The sequence below is a fragment of the Cherax quadricarinatus genome, chromosome 9 (assembly GCF_038502225.1).
Source record: "Cherax quadricarinatus isolate ZL_2023a chromosome 9, ASM3850222v1, whole genome shotgun sequence".
Taxonomy (NCBI): domain Eukaryota; kingdom Metazoa; phylum Arthropoda; class Malacostraca; order Decapoda; family Parastacidae; genus Cherax; species Cherax quadricarinatus.
In genome coordinates, this window is record NC_091300.1 from 13,059,477 (window position 1) to 13,084,500 (window position 25,024).

The window sequence follows — 25,024 nt, forward strand, 5'->3', positions numbered from 1 at the left end:
AGGAACTATTCCTCCCCGGTCCCCCCTTTTTTTTATTCTTTTTTTTATTTTTATTTTCTTTTCTTTCTTTTTTTTTCTTAAAAACAAAAAGAAAGAAGTAACCTAACCATGGCAGCCCTAGTCCATGAACCTGCTACCCCCGGGCCCCTTCTTGATACTGCACCCCGTTCTGACCCCGCCTCGTCTTTGGACCACTCTTCGGACACTCCTCATGCCTCTGTACCTCTTGCCGGTGCTGTTTCCTCACCCGCTTCAGGTACTGAGGGCTCGACTGACTCCTTCGATTTATCTGACCTTCGCTCTCCTCTGACTATGCTTCCGGCCTCTCCCTCTACGGTGTGGCAATTTTCAAATTGCCGGCCCGTTCCACGTCAGACCAACTCTGGTCCCACGCCTAAACGACAACGACAATTACCTGCTGATGATACTTCCCCACCTTCTCGTTCTTCTCAGAAAAGATTGACACGTCCTTCATTACCTTTCCACGCTCAGTTTCAGACTGCACAATGGACTAAATTCTTCACTTTACGACCGACTTCCTCTACTGCCTATCTTTCTGACCACAGTATTGGCAAGGCACTCCTACGCCATGTTGGTAAAGATATATCTTTTCATGCTCTTAAGAGCGGTACGCACATCGTCACCGTACAGAATGCTACCCAGGCTCATGAGCTTTCTCGTCTTTCCCATATCGATACTGTTCCTGTAACTATTGAAAAGCATCATTCCCTCAATTCTTGTAGTGGTACCGTCATTCTGCCCCATACCATAGTTCAACAAAATTTCCAGACATGTGGCACTGACATTCTTGAACAGCTGGAACTCCAAGATCTCCCAATCCTCAAGGTAGACACTTACATTCTTCCTGCCCGCGGGCGAGCAATGTGGCTCGTTTAACTTTTGACAGCCGTGAACTCCCATCCTCAGTTTATGTAGCAGGACATCGGTTACAAGTTCGAAAGGTGATCCCTACACCGCAGTAGTGTAGAAATTGCTGGCGATTTGGCCATCCAGCGAAATATTGCAGATCTATCGCCGAATGCCCAGTCTGTGGTGCCGATGACCATTCTAATACGTCTTGCAATCGACCTCCCTCTTGCCTTAATTGTCATGAGGCTCACCCTTCGTACTCTCACCGTTGTCAAGTCTACTTAAACGAGCGGGAAATCCGTTATCTCAAAGAGGCAGAAGGTCTCCCTTATGCCATGGCAGTTTCTCATCTCTGCCTCCAAGGGAGACTACCTCGTGTTTCTTATTCCCGTGTTTCAAAACGTCCCCCCACTTCTGGTATCCCATCTTCTGTACCCACCTCTGTGGTTACCTCTCCCATAGTCACTCCTGTAGCTAATTCTTTTGCTGTCCTCGGCTCAGACGTCCCTACTTCAACGTCTCAGTCTGATCTTGCTTCTTCGTGTTCTCTCTCACAAACCTCAGTAGCGACGAGATCTCGTATGACACCTCCTCCCAATCGTCCCTCTACTTCTCAAAAGTCAAAAAAAGGTCCTTTAACACCTCCTACCCATCTTCCACCTCATTTTCCCTTCCCTGTCTCTGTACCTGGTTCTCCCCCTCTCACTGGCTCTGTTACAAGTGTAGAGGTTCACGCTACTCCTCGTACTGTACCTTCCTTCCCTGTTCCCTCCCAAGTTTCTTCCTCTTCTGCCACCTCCCAGGTTTCTGCCTCTTCTGTCCCTTTCCACGCTTCTCCAGTTCCCTCCACCCTTTCGCCCCCCCCCTACCTTGGTACAGTCCATTACAGTTCCAATCTTTACTCATCCTCCCCCTACCATTTCCAATATTGTCTCCCATACGACGTCTTTGAATTCTGAAACACTTGAAGCAATCTCTGAATATATTGCAGAGACCAAACCATCAATGGACACTGATCCACCCTCCGCTCCTTCTCTCTCCTCTACTCCATCTGCACAACTCCTTTCTTTACAGCGCACCGTTCCTTCGTTGCTTGAACGTTTTCCACTGCCTCCGCATGTGGACTTTTCTAACCCCTCTAGTCCATAGGAACCCTTACCTGCGGATTTCAGGTATCTTTATCATTGCCAATCATAGCCTATTTACAGTGGAATATACGCGGCCTCAGGGGTAATCGGGGTGAGCTTCAGATGTTACTTTCCCAGTTTTCCCCTGTTGGTGTTTGCTTACAGGAACCAAAATTACACTCTGCTGTTATCTCTCCCATCTCAGGCTATAATTTACTGTATTCTTCAGATCCTTTTCCTGATGGGACCTTTAATGAAAGTGCCCTTCTTCTACGCACTGATATTCCGTACCATCAGCTATTTGTTCGTACTTCGCTGCATTACACAGCAGCCCGTATCCACTTGCATAGGTGGTATACACTCTGTTCTTTATATCTCTCTCCTTCTCGGGCATTATCTATTCCGGATATTGCCTTTCTTGTTTCGTCATTACCACCACCGATTCTGTTACTTGGTGATTTTAATGCCCACCATTTCCTCTGGGGGGGTCTCACTGTGATTCCTGTGGCATTCAGTTAGAGGGTTTTCTTGCCACCCACCCCCTCCATGTTTTAAATACAGGTACTCACACCCATTTTGATCCTCGGACTCTCACTCTCTCTTGCATCGATCTCTCAGTCTGCTCTTCCTCCGCCGCATTAGACTTCACTTGGTCTGTTCTTCCGGACTTACATGACAGTGATCATTTCCCAATCATTCTTACTTCCCCTTCATATTCACCACCTCTTCGCATCCCACGCTGGCAATTTGATCAGGCAAATTGGAACCTTTACTCACACCTAACTGTTTTTAGAGAGGTTCCTTCTTCGTCCTCCATCGATGAGCTTTTACACCTCTTCTCGTCCTCCGTTTTAACCGCAGCTTCTCATTCTATACCCCAAACTTCGGGCAGGCATTCTCAGAAATGCGTGCCTTGGTGGTCTCCTGCTTGTGCTCGTGCAGTACGTTTGAAACGCGCTGCATGGGGCAGGTACCGGCACAATAGAACCACAGAGAGACTTCTTGATTTTAAGCAGAAGCGTGCGATTGCTCGCCGTGTCATCCGTGACGCTAAACGCACTTGCTGGCGAGATTATGTCTCCACCATCACCTCTGCTTCCTCTATGAGCGCAGTCTGGAAAAAAGTACGAAAACTGAGTGGTAAATATTCTCCTGACCCGGCTCCTGTTCTGCGGGTTGCCAGTGTTGATATAGCAAACCCACTAGATGTTGCCAATGAAATTGGCAATCATCTGGTCTGTATTTCTCAGGGACTCCATCTATGCCCCTCATTTCTTTCCTCAAAGTCTGCCAGAGAGTTAGCACCCTTGGACTTTTCTTCTCTCAGAGAAGAACAGTATAATGTGCCTTTTACACTTCAAGAACTGGAGGCAACACTCTCAGCTTGCCGATCATCGGCAGCTGGGCCTGATGACATTCATATTCGTATGCTACAACATTTACATCAGTCAGCCCTTGCAGTCCTATTATGCCTTTACAATCTTATTTGGTCACAAGGAGTTTTTCCACAGCTGTGGAAATCCACCATTGTTCTTCCTTTCCGCAAACCAGGCACTACGGGACATGAAACCTCCCACTATCGTCCCATTGCTCTTACCAGTGCAGTTTGCAAAGTGCTGGAACGCCTAGTAAATAGACGTTTAGTGTGGTATTTAGAGACACACAACAGTCTCTCCACTCTTCAATATGGCTTTCGTAAGGGACGTTCTACCATAGACCCCTTACTACGCTTGGATACGTATGTTCGTAACGCCTTTGCGAATAACCACTCAGTTATTGCCATATTTTTTGACCTTGAGAAGGCATATGACACAACTTGGAGGTATAATATTTTAGCCCAAGCCCACTCCTTAGGCCTTCGAGGCAGTCTACCATCCTTCCTTAAGAACTTTTTAACTGACAGGCATTTCCGTGTTCGGGTTAATAATGTGCTCTCCCCGGACTTTATCCAAGCTGAAGGTGTCCCCCAGGGATGTGTTCTGAGCACGACACTTTTTCTCCTTGCTATTAATGATTTGGCCTCTAGTCTTCCATCAAATATTTGGTCATCACTCTATGTTGATGACTTCGCTATTGCCTGTGCAGGCGCTGACTGTCACCTTATTACAGTTTCTCTTCAGCATGCAGTCGACCGTGTTTCCAATTGGGCCACCACACGTGGGTTTAAATTTTCCAGCACTAAAACCCACCAAATTACTTTCACTAGACGCTCTGTCATCTCTGATCATCTTTTGTACCTCTATGGCTCCCATATCCCTGAACGTGATACAGTCAAGTTTCTGGGCCTCCTCTTTGATCGTAGGTTATCCTGGAAACCTCGCATTACCTCTCTGAAGGCAACTTGTCACAGCCGGCTGAACCTTCTTAAAACCCTTGCTCATCTTTCATGGGGAGCTGATCGTCGAACCCTCCTTCGCCTACATTCCACCCTTATCTTATCGAAACTTGATTATGGTGAACAGATCTATTCAGCGGCATCTCCTGCTACTCTCTCTAGCCTTAACCCCATTCATCACCAAGGATTACGTTTATGCCTTGGTGCTTTTCACTCTTTCCCTGTCGAGAGCCTCTATGCAGAAGCGAACGTTCCATCCTTATCCGATCGCCGTGATGCCCATTACCTTCGCTACTATGTAGGCTCTCACGATCTCCGCAATCCTTCCATTTATAGAATGGTCACTGATATTAGTAGACATTCTTTATTTGTTCGCCGCCCCTGTTTACTCTGTCCCTTCTCTCTTCGCCTTCATTCGCTCTTGTCTTCTCTACAATTACCACCTTTCTATGTACATGTAGCATCTCACTTTTCCTTACCCCCCTGGGAAGTTCCAGCTGTTCGAGTCTGTTCTTTCTCTCTCCCTTGCTCGAAAGCCCAACTGTCTACGGTCGCTTCCCGCTCTCTTTTTCTTGACCACTTTCACTCTCATTCTCATGCCATTGCTGTGTACACAGATGGCTCTAAGTCTTCTGACGGCGTAGGATTCGCAGCAGTGTTTCCGGACAGCGTCGTACAAGGGCATTTACTATCTTCGGCTAGTATTTTTACTGCTGAATTGTATGCCATCCTTACAGCACTTATCCGTATTGCATCTATGCCTGTGTCATCATTTGTGGTTGTCTCAGACTCCCTTAGTGCTTTACAGGCTATACAGAAATTTGATACACCTCACCCCTTAGTCCTCCGTATCCAACTTTGGCTACGCCCGCATCTTTACCAAGCATAAAGATATTGTTTTTTGTTGGGTCCCTGGTCATGTTGACATACAGGGCAATGAACAGGCAGACACTGCTGCGCGGTCAGCAGTACATGACCTACCAGTTTCATGTAGAGGTATTCCATTTACGGACTATTTTGCTGCAATATCTTCCCAACTTCACACCCGTTGGCAACAACGTTGGTCTACTATGCTTGGCAACAAACTTCAATCTATTAAACCGAGTATAGGTTACTGGCCGTCTTCTTATCACCAGTGTCGAGGTTGGGAGACTACTCTCTCCCGTCTTCGCATTGGCCATACTCGTCTTACTCATGGATATCTCATGGAGAGGCGCCCTGCTCCTCTCTGTGAGAATTGCAAAGTTCCATTATCAGTCAGCCACATTCTGTTGGACTGCCCACTTTATCAACGAGCACGCAGAATTGTCGTCGTCTTCGCTCTGCTGCTCTCTCTTTACCTTCCCTTCTCGCTGATGGACCCACCTTTCATCCAGACTCTCTCATTGACTTTTTGACAACAACTGACTTACTTCACAAATTCTGATACCTTCAGCCCTTTCTACTTCAATCTCTTGCTACCCTCTACCCCCGTACTATCCCCTGCCCCGCTGTTTTCTGTAACCTACTGATCATCCCTCCTCCCTTCTGCCATCCAATACCCTCGCTTCCTTCCCTACCCTGCAGCGCTGTATAGCCCTTGTGGCTTAGCACTTCTTTTTGATTATAATAATTGTGGAGAACAAGAAAAAGTTTTGGAGTTGAGAAAGCCTAGGGAATGAATGGATTTGACAGTTAAAGACAGAAGAAGGCAGTAATTAGATGGGGAGTTGGAGGTATTGGCAGGAATATTATGAGGAGCTATTAAATGATGTTAAAGAAAAGGAGGCAGTGATTTCATGCACTGACCAGGGAGGTACAGGGTATAACATCCTTTAGGAGTGAGGAAGAGCCAGATGTGAGTAGTGGTGGTGTGAGGCTGTGGGTGTAATGAAAAGGGGTAAAGACATTGGATTGATAGAATCAATACAGCAATGTTAAAAGCAGGTGGGGATATAGATTTGGAATGGTTGGTACTTTTGTTTAACAGATGTATGAAATAGGAAATGGCAGAGACTGTGTATATTTCCTGCTCTTATATGTAGTATTTGAAAGTAAAAAAGACTATGTTTCACTTTAAAGCAGTAGCCAGGAGCCTAACCTGCTGTATAAGTGGGTGCTTGCCTGTATATATTTATATTTTGTTATTATCCATCATACACACTGGTCGTTAGTAGTGACTAATGTGTATGATGGATAATAACATACACTGGTCGCTAGTAGCAACCAGTATGTATGATGAATAATGTGTGTGTGAGACTTAACCTCTTCATTGGTCATTAGTAATGACCAGTGAAAAGGTGAGGCCAGGAGCTATGACTCAACCTCTGCAACCACAAATAGACAAAATAGGTGAGTGTACACACACACACACACATGCAAGCTATGATAAAGGTAAGCATACAAAAAATATACATTAATAAAATTTATTTGAGAAGTCATTTCCTATGTGTACAGGATTATCTCCAAGACTGCTGCATCGAGTTGCGAAATAAAATATATCTTGTAAGTAACCACATTGGCTGTAAACAGCTGGATGAGAGGTGGGATTTATCTTTTCCTACTGGACAATTCTTAGAATCTCCAAACTGTACATAATTATACCTGTAATACACTAATTTGTACATTCTACAGCGATGAACCATCATCTTTTCCAATTTCCTGTAGTGCAGTATCACAAGTGCTGAAATTCAAGACAGGAACTGAATAACAGCACAACTATGACAAAAAATTCCTGATTTTTTTTTTATCATGAGTCCTAAACTCTGCCTTTGGCGTTTTAACTTGCTCGTTATAATGTCAAATACAGATTTCATGGATATCAGAACAATACTGCTCCTACAATATTCAGGAAAATATATTATGAATATCACATAAATAGCACTTGATTATGGAAGGTAAGATTTTATTTTATTGTATTTATTCCATACTCCAGATTAAGTGCTTAATACTACTGGCCAACTTGTGCCCTGATGTAACAATGTGAACAAAATCTGAGAGGTCCATCTGTACCCTTGCTATAAGGCTTTGCTTACATAGTCTGAGTGGCCTTTAAGGATTGAACAGTATACTTTTAATGAGTGGTTAAACTATGGCATAAGCCGACAGGTAGTGGGAAAGACACCACGTTTGTACGGAAATCTTTATTACAACTTTTCATCCAGGAATGGACTTTGGTATAAATGATAAAACCATCATGGTAAAAATGTCATAAAAAAAGGTTTCCTTGCAAATATAGTGTCTTTTTTACTTCCAATAATGAGTGGACCAGAGCTTGGTAGATAACTGTATACAGTATTTACACTGCATATGCCACATGATGCCAAGTTTCAAGTTTAAACATCTTGCATGTATAAGTGTTATTCCTGAGAAAATAACTTCCCCTTTAAAGCCTAATTTTACCTCATTGTTAATTAAAAAGCTTTTCTTACATAATTCATATAGTATTTTGTTCATTCATATTATGCTTGTCTGTAATTAAAAATATTTAATATATTTTAGTGATCTCCATAAGACTGAATAATAATAATAATAATAATAATAATAATAATATACATATAGCTATATTAATTTCACATCTGATTCATCATTAAAATACAATTTTAAGGTGGTTCAAAGACAAAGCAGAGGCAAATAACCTGTAAAATTATATTTTAATGACAAAAACATTATAAAAACAAATATGGAGAAATTTATTATAATATATAGTGGGGCAGATGCCCCTATTTATATCAATTGGTAGAGCTGAAGATTAACTGTGTAAAGGGCAGGAGGCACCTTGGGGTAAACTTTTGTCATCAAAGTCTCAACATTCTCATTTTTTAATATTCTTGGGCTTAAATTACATATATCACTGTACAAATTTACTAAGCTGGAGGTGGAATATTATTTTTTTTTTGTGACTGTATCCCAGTTTTACTAACAGATGACATGTTCATGCAACTTAATTTTCAAGATTAAAATGTGGTAACATACACATGCTTCTTAAATGCTGCTTCTAACAATATTACTCTATTCTGAGCATAAAATACAATTGCTCCTTTTTGTCATCTTATATTTTGTCATAGTTACCATGCCAAGAAACACAGTATCTAAAACAATGTCAGTTGTGGAGTTTTAATAATTTAACCTGTGTTGGGATATTTTCAATTGCTGTTCAGAAACAAGCCAAATTGTGACATGGCAGGTGAAAATAATTTAAAAAATACACCCCTATATTGAATATATAGAACAAAATAAATAATATTTCATTTTTTAAAAATACATCCAGACGTAACACAGGGCAACTAATTGATCACATATAAAGATTTCTGATATCAAGGAAATACTGCATACATAATTTTTCTAAATATTATACTGCATCTTATTTCTACAAATGAGCCACTAACTTTTCACTAATTTGAAATTACAGTAGTTTTCGCTTATTGCATTCATGAATCAGGTATGAACAAGCAAAGATAAGCGGATTACCTTAATTTCCTTAACCAAACTTCTAGCTTTAACACTGATTGTCTATACAGTATAGAAAAATACAATTGAAAGCCAACATCATATTTTAAACATAAAAAATATGGATGTGCTGTATTTTTCCCATGCCTGGGCCCAGCTCAGCTGTAATGGATAGAGCACTAGAAACAAACGCTTCATTTAGGTAGACATGTTACATTACAAATAAGTCATTTCAGGGTTTAGTTTCAAGTGCCATTGTTAACCTCATAACAATATAAACAACATTATACATTGCCATACGTATAGTATACTGTACGTATTACATATTTTATTATGTAGCCAATAAGTATGTTTGAAGCTAAATTTTAACAATCTATTACCTTGAGCATCTTGACAAATACAGTATTAACAAGTTATCCAGAATAGCTGCAAATAATCCAATGTTTTGCTTCTTGCTGACACCACAAAAAACTATTTTAGTGATGCAATTTAATGATTTAAATGGATTCACAATGTAAATACATATCCAGTGACCTGGAAACAATCATTTGAGAAATGATGTAAGTCCTTAGACATTTACTGTAGTTAAAAAAATTGATACTACACTGTAATGAGTAATCTTAAAGGGGGATGTTTATGTTATATAAATTTTCAAATACTTATAACATGCAGCACATCAGTTCCTGGTCTGTATAAAAACCAAAATTGGGCATACAAAAATTGGTCTTAGAACAAAATATTTAACTATGTTAACATACAGGATTGCACTTACTACCCTGAGTCTTTATACATTAGCCTACATGATGCTGCGATCTGCCTTTGGCATCCTCACAATGTGTTGTAATAGGCTATGAAATTGAACGGAATCACAAGTAACATTTATTCAAATACAGGTTCTCCAATGGTAATTAATAGTTTAACAAAACTGCTTCATAAATAAAATATAAAAATAATTTGAGAAACAAGTAGTATTTGCAAACTAAATAAACTGAAGATTAAAACTGCTCTTATTATATTCACAAACATGAAGAGACGGAAAAAAAAAAATAAGTTTAGGATTGAATTCAGAAAACCTGAGATACTCGAGAGATAATCTGTATCACCATACCTTCTTCTGCCTGATCAATGTATCATATATACTGTATATAAAATTACCTACCCAATACAAGTTTTCTAAAAAAATAATAATAATAATAACCGGGCAATTTTTTCACTGGAACTCAGGCTAAATTGTTCCTCTAAAAGCATTTCTTCTTTAGTTTTAAACCAGATAACTTTAGGCCTCACCAGTTGTAATTATACATTAGAGTATACTTAATGTGTTTTTTAAAGTTACAATTGCAACATAATTGTAGGTCTTACAAATCAGAAATATTCACTAAAATAAGCCTCAAAATACCCAGCATAACAGGCTTAATCATACTGACTGAAATATCCTAAAACTGTAAATTGCCTCAAAGTAAGGAATGTAGAATAAAATACTGACAGGTAAGAGATGGTGAAGAATTAAAAATATAGATTAGCAGTAAAATAGCAAAATTTTAAAATATTCCATAATATTTGTATACAGTTGTTTGCTTATTTTTAACAAATAATTTTTCATGTCACGTTAACAAATTTAATTAAAAAACATTCATAAAAATATTTTTCCAGTTCTCACTTTACACACAAATTGTGAACATTCTGAAAATAACTTCCAAATATTCTCTACCTGTGCTATATGTCCACATCTACATCACTGTCATCTGAAGTACTATTAGAGGTTGATCTGTCATCATTGATCAAAAGTTGTGCTGGCACAGATGTGAGAGCCAGACTAACAGGTTTCACAGCTAGGCTCGCAACAGGATTAATGCCAAGCCCTGATGAGAGTGGAGTTTGTACCATCCCACCTCCTAGGCTTATAAGCTGATGGATTCCACCAGCCACTGCTTGTACATTACTGACACCATGCACAGCTTGCACAGCATGCATGGCTTGCACTGCTCTGATAGTCTGAGGCAAAGTTGTATGCGTGATGACTGTTGATGTGGGAGGTGGGATGATGTTACTGGAACTAGTGGTCGTGGTATTATTAGTGATGGATGAAGAAGTACTGCGACCATGCACTGGTTGAACCTGATGAATCTGGATGTTTGCTAATTGTGGGATAACGGGCCGTACTTTTTTCCCACCAGGCCGATGAGGGTTCCGGCAACCTCTACAGCGACACTCTATGCATGCTTTAGCTTCAACATAGCAAGGACATCTCTGCCCACAACAAGTCAGTTTTCCAGGTGTTGGGGTTGCATTACCACATCGGCATCCTTTACGCTTTGGTTTTGGTTTAGGTTTAGGTTTAGGCTTTTTTATCAGTTCTTGACTTAAATAATTAGTTTCTGGTACAATAGGAACACTTTTGTTAGAACTTTCTATATCAGGAGGCTTTCTTTTGATAGTTATTTTTGTACTGTCACCTTCAGCATACATAACAGAATATATGGAGGACCCATTATTGACTGATGAATTATGTTTAGGGTAAGGTACTTCCTTAACAACACTGTGCTTAACTATATTTGTACTTGGAAAAATTGTACCGGGTACAAAACTTGATCCAGATGTTCCACTGATGGTTGTTGTAGTAGTAGTAGTTGTAGCAACTGGTTGCAATGGTGAGTGATGAGTTGTTTGCATAACAGGTGGTGGTGGTGGTGGCGGCGGTGGTGGTGGAGTAGACAGAACTGCTTTCACAGAACTTAAGGAAGTTGGCGGACATGAAACTGGTGGAGCTGTAGAATTTACAGGTTGAGAGGAAACATGTACCAAACCTAAACCTATCGTTGGTGTTGACTGTTGTGACGGAGAAGCTTGCGTTGAGTGTCTCCACAATGGTTGCTTCGGAACAGAATGGGAGGTATTTATGGGTGTAACGACTGTATTAGCGCCACTTGTTTGAGGTACTGAAAGTCTTTCTTTACTATCACTCTCATGTTCACAACGCACACTGTTTGTTTCATCACATCTATTAATAGTATTATCTATTGCTTCTTCTATCATGTCAGTGAGACTAAACTGACCCCCATTACTGTATATGGAGCACAGTTTACAATAAATTGGTGTGAACTTAATGTATTCACAAAGTTTTCTGTAGCACTGTAATACCAATTTAATTTGAACATTGTCAACATACATGCTGTAATCTTTACACCAACTACAAGAGGGCTTTAGGCGCTTCTTTCCACCAAGACACTTTCTACAGACATGATGTTGACAGCTTGTTTCAGTAGGTGTGTATGGCTCAGAAAGTAATTTACCACAAACCGTACAGGAAAGGGACTGACGAAGGTAAGGCAACAACTTGTACAGCTCTGTCCAACTATCCCGATTTTCTGGATCGGCCTGCATGACCAGCCGACAAGTGGTCACATAAAGGTTAGTGGCGTTCATGTTTCATCCACCATCGGTTCTACCATGATCAATTAATTACGCTAGTTCCAATTCAAATCCAAATTCGAAGCATCTCTATTGGGTCTCATCCTTGTAAACAAAACAAAGGTAAATACTGGAGCTTATAGGTGGAGCAAAAAGGATAAAAAACAGAAGATGGTGTTGGCTGGGATATAAATGCCTTGTGATCCTGTATAAGCAAACCCAGAACCACTTTGGATCTCATTGATGCCCGCCAGGACAATAGATGGTTAGCTAGTGTAAATATCATGTCGGCTATAGCAACTCAGCATCAGTAACACATTGTTTGTGTCAGGAGACACACAAGTGTGTGTCACTTCAAATTTTATCCTTGATGAGTGACAAAATATAATGGAGGTGTGTGCGCCGTCTTCACTAGTGGGTGTTGATGCTGTGTGGCTCAGGCAGCGAAGGTTCATCTTTGTATCGTTGATCAAACACGTAATATGATGCTGGACTGCTGTGGGAGAGGACACTTGAATCTGCTTCACTTATCCATGGGTATACTTTGCTCATTTAGCAGTGTTCCCAAGTAAGTTTTCTTGTAATTAAAAAGTATGGGCTTTCGGTACATTATTCTAGTTTCATTCAGATTGATTCTTAGACCTGATGAAAATGTCTTTAACTTAAGAAATCTTGAGTTATCTCGGCAGTACTTCGTCAGCTTTACCTATTAACCTAGAGGTACCACGGGGCACCATCCTAGGCCTTTTATTATCTCTTATTGCATCAGTGACCTACCTAATGCCTCCCAGGAACATAAACCAGTTCTGTTTGCAGATGACACAGCTTTTGTCATCAAATCCAGATACAGTTGCCCTCAACAACCATGTTAATGAGGAGCTCATAAAGATATCTACTTGGATGACAACTAACAAGCTCTCAGTATTGTTAAGATTTTCTACCTAGTATTTAGGAATCAGGCTTAAAATTTTTAGTTGAATACAAAGATAAATAATACACATTAAAAGACAAGATGAGGGAAGTTCTTAAGTGTACACCTTAACTGCAAACTAAATTCAACGCTCTCATCCAGCACATGCTTAAGAAAAATCCTATTCTATATATTCTTTCCTTATGGTATATATGCATGGAAATGTACAACAGCTGATCACCTAGAACCCCATGTAACTCAATAAATATTTTCTATTAGAATGATTACTCAGTCAGGGTAGTAGGTTTATAGCAACCATCCAGAAAAGTATTACCCTCCTGTCAGATATATTTGAAATGAAACATGTTAATTTTTTTGCATTGGCAGGATTGCTGATCTTTTTTTTTTTTTATAAACACATAACATGACATTTAAATCTGTAAGATGCACACTTTCCTATGTGTATCTTAATAGTTCTTATTCCTATATTTCCTTTCCAGTTTATATCTAATCTGAGACTGGGCAGTGGGGAAGAAAATTTCCAGAACCATTACTGATAACAGAATCCAGAAACTTTCCTGTCTCCCCCACTATTCAAAAGTTTAAATTTACTCAGCATACACAACAACCACACTTACTACTGAGCTTACTATATATACAGGACACTTAATATAAATAGTAACATTGTGCTGAAACTCTTCTTGGAGAGCTGCAACTGAATTAAGAAGCACAATATGAGAAACAAATAAGTATCACTCTGATATCTCATGTATTTAACTTGAGCATAAACTCCATGCAGAATAACAGGTTCAAAAATATGGATAACACTACCAGCAAATACAAAGTTCCTATTTACCAACTGCTTCAAAGCTATAGTTAGGAAGACACCTGAATCTGATGTAAAATTTATGTAAGTCTAACATTTAATAAACTGTAATCCAGCCTGCTTACCCAGATTCCAAATATTATTCATACTTGTACACTTATTGTAACCACTATGTTTTTACCCCCAATAATTATTATACAGTAACTAAAATTGTCATTATAGTTTTATATTAGATACTAGCACTTCATATTAACATTGCTATTCTTGATAGTACAGTGTTTTATTAGCTTAAATAATCATTACATTTGATAATCTTACCTTCAGACAACTGAATTATATTAAGCTTAGCATTCAAATAATCTAACTTCAATCATAAATTATAGCGATACAATATCAAATGGCTTTAAATTCTTGTTTTAGTCTTCCCCCGAAATGCTCTGTTTAATTAACCAAATTAACCAGGTTTTCATAATGTATGTAATAAATGTCACTTACTTTTATAACAATTGTGTACGTTTTTGGAAATAAAACCTTATTTACAGTATTTATAGAGCATGTATTCTAGTACCTAATGTATTTGATAATAATGTGATGTGACATTTTAATCTAGTGTGCTAGTTGAGATAAAACATTGTTTTTGGTATATTTATCAGATGGTAAAGTTCCAACAAAAATATCCTGTTATGTCCTTGTCCACACATCTGCTGTTAGAACAATCACTCAAGAGTTCAGACATCACACCTCTCTACTGTTCAGAGATTTAACTTAACATACAAAGTGTCCGTACACATACTACTCTGCATATTATATATACAGGACACTGAATACATATATTAACTAAGCTAAAACAATTCCCAGAGAGCTGCAGCAAATCTCATAGGCATAACACTAGGGATAAATATCTTTTGATATTACACATTTACAACTCAGCCTGAGTACTCACACTATGCAAATCAAAGGATTCAAAATTTGTAACAAGATAGCAATCTTCCAGTAGCTTCAAAAACATTGCTTGTACTTTATGTAATGTATGATTTGATTAATTTAATATACATAATATTTTACATATGATGATAAATGCCTAGAATGCCTTTTTCCACTAGCTTAGTAAACTGCCGTTTCGCCACGTGATCGTGTTGAAACTATTGTACCTGACCTATATACAGAAGCTGTATATGGTGAATTGTCTCGTAAAATTTCTATTCCATTTGATAGACATTATCTTCATATTTTTACTGTACTGGTATTAAATACTGTAGTTGTAAGTGCATACTAGTTTTAGTCTGTCCAAAATGCTTTACATAACAAGAGCCTTTCCCCCCCAAAAATTTTCCTTTGTAAATACTATGTAATTCCTAAAACTGTAATAATACTTTGTATTTAATAATCAAATTTGTGCATGTATTTATTTAAGGGAGGTGCATTGGTGCTGGTGAAGGACTCTGGATCCAAGGAATTAGAGCTACCCTCCCCTTTTTCTTATCAAACCTGATTAGTCTGTCTCCCATTCCCCAGATGCTGTATAACCCCCCCTTTTTTTTTAATGTTTCCTCACAAATTTAAGGATACGGTAATAACTTGCAAAATATTTGGGTGCTGTAGTTACTTTTCATTTGATCTTTTTTATATATTAAGTTGCAGTACCTTTCCTTTATTTACTGGGTATACAAATCTTAACACTGTACACGAACTATATTGGTAAGTTCATCCTCTTTTCATGGGTAACATGTATTAAATATTTTCTAAAGAAACTACTGTTTGGATAAAAATAGTTTAAAGATATTTTTGTAAAAGCTTTATTAACATGTTTTTTTTTTATATATCAGATATTGTCACCATGTACAAGTATTTTATTAAGTTTAATTTACTTTCAGATATCTTTTAGACATTTAAAGAAAATAATATTTTTATAATAAAAAAAGCACCCAAATACTAAGCAGCAATGGCAGGAGTTGATGCACAGCATATAAAAGACTTGATTGCTAAAGGAAATAGATTTGAAGCAATGAACATTTTTATTCAAAGCAAGTTTGGTAAACCAGATAGCTCAGAGAGTATTGTTAAAATAAAACGGGAAGTTAGTGAGCCTGTTGTTAAATCCAAGAAAAGTAAAACTGGTGAAAAAGCAAGTCATAGCAAGGATAATAGCGAAAGTGACAGTGACGGCAGTGAGGGTGGTAGTGATAGTGAGAGCAGTGGAAGCAGCCATGCCAGTTCTTCAGCACCTCGCAGTGATGCACTAGTGCCAGAAGTAGAGCTGAAAGAAGATGAAAACTTGGATGTTGATATAGAAACTGTTGATCCTCTCACTGAAGCAGTACTACCCAGGCCTCACTTGCTGGACCAAGCTGGACCTGCACACATGGGACATCCACAGCAAAATATGCAAGGTAAACTATTTTGAATCTGTTGTTGGACAGCATTTTGCACAAATTGCCTGTGCATTCTTGATGCTAGTGAGGGGTGCTCTTGAGCCAAGAAACTGGTCTGGTCCTCCTTTTTCTCAGATAGACCCTGAATACCCCATTCCTTGTGCTCTGTATGATCTTTAAGGGTTTTACACTTCACCTCTGAGTATAATAATAATTATAGTAAATAATATTACTGTAATCATAATAGTAATTATTATTATTATTCCATATTATAGTATTGTACTTCACTATGACTTCATAATGTTTGATCAACTGTCTTAGCATTTCTAAGTAAAATCTAGTGTTATATACTTGAAAAATTGTTAAATATAATACTGCAGTTAGTCATATCCTCCAAAATGTCATCAGTGCTAGTAACTGTGCCCACACTTTGGGATCTTGTACTGTATAGTGTATCATTGTAAGATATCCTAGCCTATTTTTCTAATGGTGTTTGCCATTACATGAGACCTTTATGTCATGTAAGTTTCTATTCTTTAATTTATACAAAATACCTCTGAATCAGGATACTTCATGATGGGGGTTCAATTATAGAAAATTCCAAAATGGAAATAGCAGGTATTCAGTAAAGACAGGGTTTTCCAATCATTGATGTAAGCTACTTATACAGGCTGCAGGTTCACTGACTTACTAAAATACAACTATGAGTTGTTACACAACATACAGCTACCTCCAGGTCTCAATTCCAGGTAACTGGTTTCTGCGAATCCCTTTATAAATGTTACCTTGTTCAAGTCCAACAGAACCATGACGTTCAATCACTGTCTAACATGCTCAAATGTACCTGCTGGATGTCCAAGAATTTCGCATACAAATCCTCCTTTATCCCTTTCCTTTAACCTTTCCTAGGGTGATCCCTAACCAGCCTTCCCTCCACTACAGATTTATGCACCCTACAAGTTTTAATCACTTTATTTTATGATAACCTAAACATTTTCATGTGTACAGAAGGGCCTCGTTTGTACTGCTCTTCAGTTCACGACTCTGTGCGGTAAGTGAAAATCGCTGTGGGGTGGAAAAAGTGTGTTTTTTCATTATCAGATCCATCTACAACACCTGATAGCATGTTGACTCTATCATATGTTAAGTGCTCATTACAGCTAGGCATTAAAAAAGTAAAATGCATACACAGTACATATAATACTTACCTTAAAATATGGTGCTGGTCACTCTTCCCTTACACAACTGTTGTACAAAAATGGTCAAAAAAAAAAAAGAAGAAATGGTAAAAACACCAAACATAATGAACAATGGCTCAGTTGAAAGCCAACAAAAATGTGGAACACCAAAAAGTGGGTGCTCTATATGCAGGGTTCTCCTGTACTACAAATTTTAGATATTTCAGCTAAAAATTCACTATACTCTTGTACTCCTTGGAATGTAGGCAAAAAGAGGTGTACTTCATAATTTATGCTGGGACAATCGTAGACGGGCTGGTCCTAAGCCTACACAGTGAAATCACTCTATGTGAAGATGAGAGACTTCACAGATGGTGCAGGGTGCCTCCATTGCAAAGCTGGGGTGTAACGAGTACACCTGACAAATGTCAGAGGTCCCTGACTTTTCAGTACCTTGCTGACCAGCCATGTTTTAGTTTGTTTGTTGGACTGTGCGAGTTCAGCAGTAACAGCCTGGATTATCAGGCCTTGATTCATCAGGAGGCCTGATCTGGAACCAGGCTGCAGAAGCATTGACCCCTGGAAGCATCCTTTCAGGTATCTTTCAGGCATAGGCCAGAAAAATACTATTACAAACATAAGATGGAATATACTGTATATTGAACAAGGTTCATTATATCGAGGATTTACTGAAGTTTCAATTTTGCATGTCCTTATGGCACAGAAATTTCATGCCTACTGTAAGGCCTGTCAAGGCTAACCAGTTATATAGTCTAACAATAAAGAAATTGTAATAAAAATGGAAAACAAAAACCATGCTGATCACAGGTTTACCATAACTATACTTATTTTCAGGATAAATTATAATCTGTATACAAGTACAGATCAGGCTTTGAATTAATTAATAAATTTTTTCCATGTGCAGTACATAAATAAATAAGCAATTTACATACCTTAATTTGTTATAGGTTATGGACACATGGGAGGAATGGCTCACTATGGTGGCCCACCCGGAGGTCCATATGGCCCGTATTGTGTCCAGGTCCCACAATACGGGCCAAGAGGGGATGGGACACAGACTAGTCCTATCTGGTTGGATCCTAGTTCTCAACAACACCATCAGCATCTACAGCATCAACAAATGCAACATCATCAACATCAGCATCAACAACACCATCATCCTCATCATCAGCAGCATCAGGAGCAGCAGCAGCAACAACAACTACAACAGCAGCAACAGCAGCAGCAGCAGCAACAACAACAACACCAGCAACAAGAAAATTCCTATGTATGTTTATTACTTGGCTGAAATGTACCATTGTAAATGATTATTGAGAGTTTTTCTAGCCTATTGCAGTATAGGTGAAGCTTAGTATAAGATCATAAGATTCATGTAGCTGCATTTTGTCATATGTGAATAATACAAGTTTATTGCTGTACATTAACCCTTCTGGGTTTAGCGCTTCATTTGATCATATTACTCTTGCCTTACATAATAAATTGTTGAATTAACACACAATTAATTCTTGAAGATGCAGATGGAGGCAATTGTACAAAAGGTATGTTTTGGCATTCCAGCATCCATGATATGGCACACAGTTGATCAGCTATAATAATTAGATAAGATCTTGCCTTGTAAGAAGTTTAATAATTAATATGGGAAAATGAAAGTACCAGTAGTAGTTGAGGCTTTATTGAAGTCTTCATATAAATATTGTTATGTGCAGTTTTTAAGTATACCTTAAAGAGAATAACTGCCCAAAAATCATATGTATAGGAAAAATAAAGAGAAAAGTAGAACTACATTCGATATTCAGTTGCAAGAAATACAAGATAAATAATGAAATAATAAGAGGTATCCTCAACATTTAACTAAAACTCTGGATCTCTCTTGCTTTTAAGGCTTAAATTATAAACGGATATACTGTAATCAGAGTTTAAAAAAAATTGTTTAGTGAGATGCATGGTAGAGATACTAAATATTAATGGAATCAGGAAAGCTTAAATGACCCTACATGTTGACATATTAAAAAATTTGACCTGTTGCTAAACAGTCTAGATCTTAGGGAAATTGAATCACAGTTTTATGATCCAGGTTAATTCTTATGTAATATATCAGTAAGTTAATGACACCTAGTTTTATAAATTAGCAGAAAAAGTGTGAATGTACAATTCAAAACCTCTAAAGGAAAGCACTGGGGGTCAGGACCATTTCAAAATAGATTTTCTTTTTACAGAAATGAAGTTACCATACAGGACCTCTAATTCAAACATATTGGATTAGGATGTTTTTGAAATAGTCTTTTTGTATTTATGCAGTCCCAGAAATGGGAGGAGTTACATTATTATTTCTCTGAGTTTGCACATGGAGGTTAAGTCTCAGGCAGGGATAGAAGAACCCTTTAAACTGGCTATAAGTATGGCCAGACATCATTGAATCAACTGGGCTATAATGGCTGTGTGGGCCTGCATGCTGCTAGCACAAACAACCTGGTAGACCAGGCAGTCTTTTGAGGAGCCTGGCCTCAGGCCAGACTGTGAGGATCAAAAAACTTTGAAACAGGTCACAGGTATGGTTCATATTATGGTGGCCCTGAAGAACATTTTTATTTTGGTAATGTTAACAGAGTTTTTTGGGGCAATCTACTTCATGTATATTAACTATGCAACCACATATACATTTTCTGAAAAGAATATAAAAATATAGTTATGCTCTTCATGAGTTAAAATATAATTAAAACTGGATTGTTTTATTTCACAATGAAAAAGATAGTAGTATACAGTTGAAATGAGTACCAAAGCTATATGTTTCACTTGAGGCTGACACACCTGTGGTGGAATGTATGTGCTAATACTTGTATGCTCTGGTATATGTGTGCACTGGTAAGTATATGCTCTGGAATATGTGTTATGGGGATGCTGCTGTGACCTATGTACCATGGGTTGTGCTGCTTGGATCTGTCGAGTACAAGTAAGAATATATACAGTGGAACCTCGGTACTTGAACAGCTCTCTACTTGAACAGTTCGGTATTCGAAAACTTTTTTTTGGTAAATCGCTCGGTAGTCGACCGTTTGCTCGGCACTCTGCCAAGCAAACATGACATGCCAGAACTTCGCTGTAAACTATTTCGTGTCTCTTTGCATTTTTTGGTGTTTCTTTATATTATTTGTATAACTAAGTCACCATGGAGCCTACGAAGATTAGCGATAACAGTCAACCAAAAAGAAAATTGGTTGGGAAAAACTTGTTTGGTACTCGAACAGATCAGCACTCGAGCAGCCTTCTGGAATGAATTAAGTTCGAGTACCGAGATTCCACTGTACAGTCTTCTACTCAGTCTGTGGTATGTTGTATTACTTGATGGTCAAAAGCATAAAATATTTTCCAGAAATCAGTGACATAATTCTGTCTAAGCAATACTATTTAGCAGTATAACAAGCCTGGCCCAGGCAAGGTTGTGGGAGTAGGAAAATTCCAAAAACTCTTCAAAGGTATGATGTATTATAGTACGGTACAGTACACGTATATTTTACTTAAATACACAAAATCATGTTCTAATTTTGCATTGTGATAGATATCATAGTGTTATACAGTTGCTGGGTTTAGTTCTCTCCCATGATTATAATAATAATAATAATAATATACAGCTGCCACTATACCACCAAACAGTGGATTCATACTTAAGGTGCTTTCACCTCCAGGCAACACTAAATGACTAGCTGCTGTCACACTATCATTGCTGCTAGTTTGCTTCATAAACATGTATGATAGCAGACAACTCTTAAAAGTTTTGTACATTCAATATACAGTAAATTTTACTTTACCATTTTTCTTATTTCCTTTCCACTTGAGATGGCTTGGTATGAGACCAGGAGGTGGTGATCCCTAAAACCACTAACATACATAATGAATACACATGCACAGTCAGTTGTATAAAACATTTATAAGAAAAAAATTAGTAGAGAATATTCATGGCACAGCCATGACAAGATGTACGTATTGAGTTGTGTCGACTCCAGATTTTTGGGCACAATCTCCCCACATCACTGAAAGTAGGGCTCATATGGCACAAGCTGTCATATCATTTAAAAAGCAGCAACAACCATTTCCCACACCATTTTATTGCAATAGCTACTATATGTTTGCTATAATTATGTAAGGATATGCGGCTAATATTTTTATGATGTTTAAGTGCTTATCTAGTATTGTTGATAAACTTCACTATATCGAACTTGGCTCAATAGATAAATAACAAAAAGGCACAATACCGTGACTGGAACAATACACAAATAACCCACACATAAAAGAGAGAAGCTTACGACGACGTTTCGGTCTGACTTGGACCATTGACAAAGTCACAGTGTGACTTTGTCAATGGTCCAAGTCGGACCGAAACGTCGTCGTAAGCTTCTCTCTTTTATGTGCGGGTTATTTGTGTTTTGGCTCAATAGGGCCACATCAACCTTCTCCACACACCATATCAATATGTATTGACAATTAGAATGTAAGGCAAGATAAACTTATATTTTACAACATAAAATATAATAGTTTTACAATGTAAAATAGAGAAAAATGTTGGCAAATTTGGGGGTCTAATGTTATCCTGTTTTTTTCTATATTTTCTTCACTTTTCATAACTTATTTTTCATAAGGCACTAATTTTCTGGACAGTATCCCCCACATTATGAAAAGTTTTACTGTGTGAAATTGTTCTTGTTTGATATTGTAAGAAGTCGGTAAGATTATACAGCCACTCGTCACAACCCCAGGCTCCATAGAATTATTGGCACTTGATACCTGCAAATGCTATTGTATATCCAGTTCTAAATGCCAGTTAATGTAAGTTTGCAACGGGCATAAGTAAATTGGAAATTACAGTATAACTGATTTTGGACCATATTCAACAGGACTGACAATAGGTACTGTGCTTTGGATCTGCTATATATAAGTAAGGATACATGATGCAACTTAAGAAAATCAAAATGTTTGAGACATGAGCCTCTTTGGAAGGCTTGCTTGTTTTTTATTTGATTGTGATCCAGAAATGACCGTGTCAAAATTAAAAATACATTCTCATCAATTTGTAGCAAAAACTTATGAGTACCAGTATTCTATACTTGCACCCAACGGTCATGTACTAATTTTTTTTAAGCACTGCTCTTTCTCACTAAGAAAGGTTGACCCAAAGGAGGCAAATGCATTCACCATCACTCATTCCTAGCTATCTTTCAGGATAATCATAGTCAGCATAGTCATCAAAATTCAAAATCTTGACTCTCTTAAAAAATACAAGCCCACTGCACACATGTACCAAACAACCATATGCAGACAATAAATGCATTTGATCAGAAAATCAGTGAATTTGCACTAACGAATGTAACTGAAGTGTCACACAAGGTCTACTGGTTCGTAGGAGGCAGATTCTAGTCAAATATGACCATTAAAGTCACTCGGAGCATTTGCATTAGTCTTACTGTTTAATTTTCTTTCAGTCATCTAAAATTCTGTTGCTAAACCAGCATTATCTGAATTTGTACTAATGTGTTTGACTTCCAGCAAGCGTGCATGAGCGTATTAGATAGGAGTTAATTTTAAAAGAAATGGTATTTGGGACCTGACGACCTGTTGGAGTGTGAGCAAGGTAATATTTAGTGAAGGGATTCAGGGAAAACGGTTATTTTTATATAGCCGGACATGAGTCCTGGAAATGGGAAGTACAATGACTGCACTTTAAAGGAGGGGTTTGGGATATTGGCAGTTTGGAAGGATATGTTGTGTATCTTTATACGTATATGCTTCTAAACTGTTGTATTCTGAGCACCTCTGCAAAAACAGTGATTATGTGTGAGTGAGGTGAAAGTGTTGAATGATGATGAAAGTATTTTCTTTTTGGGGATTTTCTTTCTTTTTGGGTCACCCTGCCTCGGTGGGAGACGGCCGACTTGTTAAAAAAAAAAAAAAGTGTTTGAACCAAATCCTTTATACAAATTTCACAAATATTTTATTTGCAAGAAACTGTATTCTGAATTTAGACACATTTACAATTTAATGTTTTTCCTTTGAGTTATCATCTTTGTTACAATTGCAGATTTTGTTGGTGCTCTTGCTGCATTAGCTGGGGTTTCCCAAGCTTGTCAGTCAAGTGTAGTCTAACAATATTTTACCCTTTCAGTGGAGAACTACATTAGTTCTCCTCTTACAGAAATCCAGTATCTTCAGGCATGACCCATCCCATTACAAATCCATCACTCTTGCCCTCTCTTTTGCAATTTTGTGAAGCATTATGGTTTTCAACCATATCTGTTTCTTAGAAACATGGACTTGTCAGTATCCTCATTAGTGTAGATGTAGGTGGGGAAATTTCATCAGACTTTACTGTCTTGATTCAAATGCAATTATTTGTAATACCTTTTAACCTCAGCCTTAGAAATATATATGACACCATTTGGCAATGTCACTTCTTGACCTCTGGGGCCTGTTCCCTCATTTTGCCAAAGATGTTTTTTGAGGAACTGACTTTTGTTTTTGGGTTAATAGCAGCTTTAGTAGTGTGTTCCAGACTTAATGGTATAAATGAATAATTAGAGAAAATGCAAGTTAAAACGATATGCTTCCCTCTATAGGCAAAGAGGAAGAATCACTGAACTTGTCAAAGGTTTAACACTTTCTCAAGAGCAAAGTGAAATACAGGTTGAGAGAAATGGAAAACATTGATATGAAACCAAATGCATAAAGTCCAGGAAAGACAGAGGGAGCAAAAAGCCATTAACCCTTTCAGGGTCACCAGACCCTCTCCGAGACTTGTTCTCAGGGTCCCCAAATTTTCAAAAAAAAAAAAATTATTTTTTTCTTGTGAAAAGATAGAGAATCTTTTCCCGATCATAATGACACCAAAAGTATGAAATTTGATGGAAAACTTACAGAATTATGCTCTCACGAAGTTAGCGGTCTCGACAATGTTTACGCATCGGTGATTTTGCCCACTTTGAGCCCTATTTTCGGCAAATTCCAGTGTACCAGTCGACAAAAATCATAACTATTTTGCTAGAACTCCATTTTTTCTATCGAATGAGTACAAGAAACCACCCATTTACTGATTCCAACTATCCAATACAGTGGTCAGAATTTATCAATTTTGCCAGTTTCACACAAATTTCAAAAGATGCCAATTTCCAAATAGGGTCCAGAATAAACAAGAAAGACATTCCTGGCACTAAAATAACATTTCCTCTGTTCATTAGTCACGTCCCCATCCCCCTCTTACATTCTTTTGCTTTCCACTTTGAATTTTTTTCTCACAAAAAATAGAAGATTTACTGTTATGCAGACTGCATTAGTGTAGAAATAGTATAAATAATATCGGCGCACTTGTGAAAGAATATTAGACTCACCAGTTGACGTGTATTGGACGCTTAGCATGATTTGTTTACTTTTGAACTTTGGTAAAAATCGAACATTTCTGCTACTTTGAGCTCATTTTCAAGGTACTTTTCATTGTAAAACAATCAAAATCATCTCAATTTCTGTAATATGTCTTCCATTCTATAAAATGAGACCAGGAAAG

The 25,024-nt window shown here is 38.0% G+C and overlaps 2 protein-coding genes across 3 annotated transcripts in view; one reads left to right on the plus strand and one right to left on the minus strand.

Annotated features, from left to right (window-relative positions):
• Positions 1–6,721: 6,721 nt before the first annotated feature.
• LOC128686233 (E3 ubiquitin-protein ligase MSL2-like) lies at positions 6,722–12,316 on the minus strand. The gene has a single exon (XM_053773078.2). The coding sequence runs from the start codon at positions 12,184–12,186 to the stop codon at positions 10,477–10,479; it is 1,710 nt and encodes a 569-aa protein (XP_053629053.1). The 5' UTR covers positions 12,187–12,316; the 3' UTR covers positions 6,722–10,476.
• A 113-nt stretch (positions 12,317–12,429) lies between these two features.
• The window catches only part of LOC128686235 (uncharacterized), a 15,623-nt gene continuing 3,028 nt past the window's right edge, over positions 12,430–25,024 (plus strand). Inside the window, exons 1-3 of one of the 2 annotated variants that reach the window (XM_053773082.2) lie at positions 12,430–12,739; positions 15,782–16,297; positions 18,426–18,745. In XM_053773082.2, the coding sequence (XP_053629057.1) occupies positions 15,850–16,297; positions 18,426–18,745 (768 nt within the window). In that variant the 5' untranslated portion in view covers positions 12,430–12,739; positions 15,782–15,849. The remainder of the gene's footprint in view (positions 12,740–15,781; positions 16,298–18,425; positions 18,746–25,024) is intronic. The other variant, XM_053773083.2, reaches the window with a different exon arrangement.

Coding starts and splice junctions, on each gene's coding strand:
- LOC128686233 (XM_053773078.2), bottom strand. CDS start 12,186: ATGAACGCCACTAACCTTTATGTGACCACTTGTCGGCTGGTCATGCAG.